Consider the following 6143-nt stretch of genomic DNA (forward strand, 5'->3'; position numbering starts at 1 on the left):
TCTATTTTCTTGGTCACTGATGTTCTGATTTTTGATGTCTCGGATATGCCACTGTTGCTCTTCCTGCCGTGGGTGTTTCTCGCGCGAGTGGGAAGGCGCACCTGGTTGTCCTCCCTGGGAAAATCATTTATAGCTTTGATGACTGAGGCAGCTAAGGTTTTGTCTCTCCTTGCAGGGGTGGCTAGACATATGTTGCCAAACATTAGGAGGTTGTGCCATGCTTGGGTCGTTCCAGGAGAGTCGTTGACCTTTCTCAGGAGGGCAGATAATTTGGCTGCTGCATGGGGGCGGGCTGCTTTAGGGATGTGTTGCAAGGTTCTGGCCGATGTTGCTTTGATAGCTTCTAATAAATTTTCTGTGGGAATGAAGGTCTGGGAGGTGTTTTGCCTTACGGGCGGTGTGGGCTGTTGATTGGTGTTCTCCCTGGGAGGGCGCCCAGAACCCAAACACCTGGCTCCGTTGTGGTAATGAATGCGCACATTATCGTCACTCAACCGGATATAGCATACACGGTCACACGTCTGACATCTACCTTGTCTACCCCTGTTTGATGGCTCATCTTGGCTTGGAGAAGCCTGGCTATCTGTTGGGAGCTGCGACATGGGCGGGCGCTGGGCTGGCGCTGGGCGGGCGCTGGGCGGGAAGGTGGACGGCGGGTGGAGACTGGAGGGTGGGCGGCGGTTGGAGGCTGAGGGGGTGATCAGCTGGCCGTGGCACTTACTACTCAGGTGAGTGGTAATACATATACCACCTCTATACAAAGTGTGGGTATACACCCACTACACAATATGTGGGTATACATTGGGTGGGTGGGTAGCGTAGACACACATGGGAGCCTCCCGGCTTCTATGGGCGGGTGGCAAGGTGGCCTCGTGGGTGGGGAGGCGACGTGGTGGGGTGGGTAGGAGGGGGAAGAGCAGGTACTTCCCGGCCTGGGCGCTGGGTGGGGGCGGGGGTCAGGGCGACACTAACACTGGTATAATTTCCCCGTATATCACTGCACAATAATGAATGAATCACACACTTGTAATCTGACTCACTGCACGTGTGATGTACTCACAATATGATAGATATGTTGCGCCAATTATCGCTGACAACGTAACTTGTTCAGCAAAACTTTCAAAAAAGAAAAACACAAAACACTGTTTGGCACACGCGTAACCCCCACCTCTCTCTCCTGACCACACAACACCCCTCACTCACCCCCCACCTCCCCTCACTATGGGAGGCCTGCAGGGTCCATCCTGGCCCCTCACTACAGCCTCCATGACTCCACACTGCCAACCCACCTGTTTTGATAGGTTTTCACATAGATGGTACACCGTAGGCACTTCCGGCCACTCCCACGTCTGCTTGGTGTATTCACGGTGACTATGGTTGAGTCTTGGTACGGTGAGGCCAAGATGTCTCAGGGTAATGGCTGAGAAGGCAGCAGCTCCTCCGCCACACGTCCGTCCCCTAGGCCTCTCCTTATTATATCTAGATACTAGACATCAATACACTAAACATATATATATATATATATATATATATATATATATATATATATATATATATATATTATTAAATATGACCGAAAAAGTAAGATTAATAATTCTAACACGAATTTTCTCAATCTTTCGTACATTACGCTTCACTGTTGGAGGTAAATAAAAAATCACTTCTCCAAAATTCATTTTTATTTCTAGTCTGACGCGACACGGGCGCGTTTCGTAAAACTTATTACATTTTCAAAGACTTCACAAATACACAACTGATTAGAACGCATCTCTGATTTTATATCTACATTTGAGTGAGGTGGTAAGGGTGATGTGGCATTAACACAAGACAGAACAGGAGGGGATATTAATAGGGTATTAAAAGTATCAACACAAGACAGAACAGAAACAATGGGTATTGAATAGAAGTGTTTGTAGACAGCCTATTGGTCCATATTTCTTGATGCTTCTATATTGGAGCGGAGTCTTGAGGTGGGTAGAATATAGTTGTGCAATAATTGGCTGTTGATTGCTGGTGTTGACTTCTTGATGTGTAGTGCCTCGCAAACGTCAAGCCGCCTGCTATCGCTGTATCTATCGATGATTTCTGTGTTGTTTACTAGGATTTCTCTGGCGATGGTTTGGTTATGGGAAGAGATTATATGTTCCTTAATGGAGCCCTGTTGCTTATGCATCGTTAAACGCCTAGAAAGAGATGTTGTTGTCTTGCCTATATACTGGGTTTTTTGGAGCTTACAGTCCCCAAGTGGGCATTTGAAGGCATAGACGACATTAGTCTCTTTTAAAGCGTTCTGTTTTGTGTCTGGAGAGTTTCTCATGAGTAGGCTGGCCGTTTTTCTGGTTTTATAGTAAATCGTCAGTTGTATCCTCTGATTTTTGTCTGTAGGGATAACGTTTCTATTAACAATATCTTTCAGGACCCTTTCCTCCGTTTTATGAGCTGTGGAAAAGAAGTTCCTGTAAAATAGTCTAATAGGGGGTATAGGTGTTGTGTTAGTTGTCTCTTCAGAGGTTGCATGGCTTTTCACTTTCCTTCTTATGATGTCTTCGATGAAACCAATGGAGAAGCCGTTATTGACTAGGACCTGCCTTACCCTACAGAGTTCTTCGTCGACTCCAAGTCGACGAAGAACTCTACTCCAAGAAGAAACTACGACGAAGAAACTACTCCAAGCTTGTACTAAAGAGGCACCCTTCTTGAGCCCGGATGGGCACATGTATAAGCAAGTAGATGGGGTCGCCATGGGTTCTCCCCTAGGTGTCCTGTTTGCAAACTTCTACATGGGTACCATCGAGCAAAAAGTCTTAGTCGACATGAACTTGAAACCGGCCATATACTGCAGGTATGTTGACGACATTTTTACACAGGTACCTGATGTCAGACATCTGCAGAAGCTGAAGGAGGCATTTGAGCAGAGTTCCGTGCTGCGTTTCACTTACGAGACGGAAAAGGATGGGAAGCTGCCTTTTCTAGATGTAACAGTCATGGAAAAGGGCGGAGGTTTCCACACTGCAGTCTACACTAAGGAAACAAACATAGGAATGTGCCTAAATGCCAACAGCGACTGCCCTGACAGGTACAAGAGGAGTGTTGTTAACGCATACGTCGACCGTGCTCTCAGCCACAGCTCAGAATGGAAGCAAGTCGACGAAGAACTCTGTAGGGTAAGGCAGGTCCTAGTCAATAACGGCTTCTCCAATGGTTTCATCGAAGACATCATAAGAAGGAAAGTGAAAAGCCATGCAACCTCTGAAGAGACAACTAACACAACACCTATACCCCCTATTAGACTATTTTACAGGAACTTCTTTTCCACAGCTCATAAAACGGAGGAAAGGGTCCTGAAAGATATTGTTAATAGAAACGTTATCCCTACAGACAAAAATCAGAGGATACAACTGACGATTTACTATAAAACCAGAAAAACGGCCAGCCTACTCATGAGAAACTCTCCAGACACAAAACAGAACGTTTTAAAAGAGACTAATGTCGTCTATGCCTTCAAATGCCCACTTGGGGACTGTAAGCTCCAAAAAACCCAGTATATAGGCAAGACAACAACATCTCTTTCTAGGCGTTTAACGATGCATAAGCAACAGGGCTCCATTAAGGAACATATAATCTCTTCCCATAACCAAACCATCGCCAGAGAAATCCTAGTAAACAACACAGAAATCATCGATAGATACAGCGATAGCAGGCGGCTTGACGTTTGCGAGGCACTACACATCAAGAAGTCAACACCAGCAATCAACAGCCAATTATTGCACAACTATATTCTACCCACCTCAAGACTCTGCTCCAATATAGAAGCATCAAGAAATATGGACCAATAGGCTTTCTACAAACACTTCTATTCAATACCCATTGTTTCTGTTCTGTCTTGTGTTGATACTTTTAATACCCTATTAATATCCCCTCCTGTTCTGTCTTGTGTTAATGCCACATCACCCTTACCACCTCACTCAAATGTAGATATAAAATCAGAGATACGTTCTAATCAGTTGTGTATTTGTGAAGTCTTTGAAAATGTAATAAGTTTTACGAAACGCGCCCGTGTCGCGTCAGACTAGAAATAAAAATGAATTTTGGAGAAGTGATTTTTGATTTACCTCCAACAGTGAAGCGTAATGTACGAAAGATTGAGAAAATTCGTGTTAGAATTATTAATCTTACTTTTTCGGTCATATTTAATAATATATGTCTACAGGAAAGACTGCTACCAAAATATACTAATATATATATATATATATATATATATATATATATATATATATATATATATATATATATATATATATATATATATATATATATATATGTCGTATCTAGTTGCCAGAATGCAGTACTCAGCTTACTATGCAAGTCCCGATTTGCCTAATAAGCCAAATTTTCCTGAATTTATATATTTTTCTCATTTTTTCTTATGAAATGATAAAGCTATCTATTTCATTATGTACGAGTCATTTTTTTTTAATTCGAGTTAAAACTAATGTAGCCAAATGACCAAACCTAACCGAACCTACCAAACCTAACCTAACCTATCTTAACCTGACCTTAACTAGCATAACTAAGTCAATAATTGATGTTCTTAATATAATATAATAACAATAATTCAAATAAACAAATTTGAAACAATTTGTTGAAAATAAAATCACTCGGCTTATTAGGCAAATCGGGCCTTACATAGCAGGCCGAGAAGTGCGTTAAAAAAAGACTCATTGAACACACATATAATATATGAATATAATATTGTTATGAGACATTTTAAATCTCCCAGTCAGAGTTTTTTTCTTAAATTGTTGTGCAATATTGTAACTTAAATCTGGGTCAAGTTTGTACATACCAGTACTAACATTGAGAAGATTTGGACACTGACTGATTAGGGCAGACTCAATTAAATTCCATTCCACAAAATCATTGCAATTGGTAATGCTTGTTGTTCCATCCCAATTAATAGTGTACTCACACAAACTTGTGTGTAGATACAATACACTAGATGTTTGGGCAGTTCTAATACTATAAGCATGTTGGCACATGCGCAATTTTTAGGATTTTTCTGTTTGTCTTAGGTACACAGACTCGCATTCATTTGCAGGGAAACGAGATCCATAATATTATAATCATATATTATATGTGTGTTCAATGAGACTTTTTCTTTCATCTTTTATACTTATCCTCTTACCACTTAATCCTTTTGACCATTCCAAGCTGATCTATACCTGTTTCTGGTTAATTCATTCCCAGGGGATGGGTGGTCTGGTTCCAGTGGTGGCCTCCACCCTCCCTTTGTGTCTTTTCTCTTAGTCTGGTGTTGACAACGGTCGTGTTCGGCCTGGTCGGGCCAACAATCTGAAACAAGCAACAAGCAGACTGAAATTATATATATATATATATATATATATATATATATATATATATATATATATATATATATATATATATATATATATATATATATATATATATATATATATATATATATATATATATATATATATATATATATATATTAAGATATATCTATTATCATTTTGAGTGAGAGGGACAGTAGTACTTACCATCTTAAAATAGAACACAACAGCTAAAAGGATATTTGAGGAAGGAGAGTCGCCCATATTATATCTTGATGACACAGAGCGACCTGGCCAACCTGTACCTGCGGGCGGGACTCAAGAACTTGGGCACTGTCTTTCTTATCACTGACGCCCACATCCCCGACGAGAAGTTTTTGGTGCTCATCAACGACCTGCTCGCTTCCGGGGAGATCCCCGACCTCTTCCCGGACGACGAGGTAGAGAATATTGTGTCATCAGTGAGGAACGAGGTAAGAGGCTCGGTGGGGTCACTTTCCTGGGCCTCGGCCCTGTGGTGAGTCGCTCTTTCTCAAGCCACCCTCCACATTTATTCCACCCTCTTAACCTTGTTACTCTTAATTTGTGCTCCTTCACGTGTCACTTAATCTTAGGTGTGCTTCAGTTTTATTGGCATGTACAGGTCTTAATGCTGCCCTAGATGTTAATGAGACTTTATTATTCGTTATAATAATAATTATAAATATTATTACTAGTATTATTATAATTTATTAATATTATTATTCTGGTTATTATAGTTGCACAATGAAATCACTTTAACATGAAGTA

The 6143-nt window shown here is 41.2% G+C and overlaps 1 protein-coding gene across 1 annotated transcript in view; it reads left to right on the forward strand.

The window, feature by feature from the left end:
• The window catches only part of LOC123756315 (dynein beta chain, ciliary), a 289304-nt gene extending 283429 nt beyond the window's left edge, over window positions 1-5875 (forward strand). Inside the window, exon 24 of the mRNA XM_069331022.1 lies at window positions 5639-5875. Coding sequence (XP_069187123.1) covers window positions 5639-5875 — 237 coding nt within the window. The remainder of the gene's footprint in view (window positions 1-5638) is intronic.
• The last annotated feature ends 268 nt before the right edge of the window (window positions 5876-6143 follow it).

The sequence above is a fragment of the Procambarus clarkii genome, chromosome 25 (assembly GCF_040958095.1).
Source record: "Procambarus clarkii isolate CNS0578487 chromosome 25, FALCON_Pclarkii_2.0, whole genome shotgun sequence".
In the NCBI taxonomy this organism is placed as follows: Eukaryota; Metazoa; Arthropoda; class Malacostraca; order Decapoda; family Cambaridae; genus Procambarus; species Procambarus clarkii.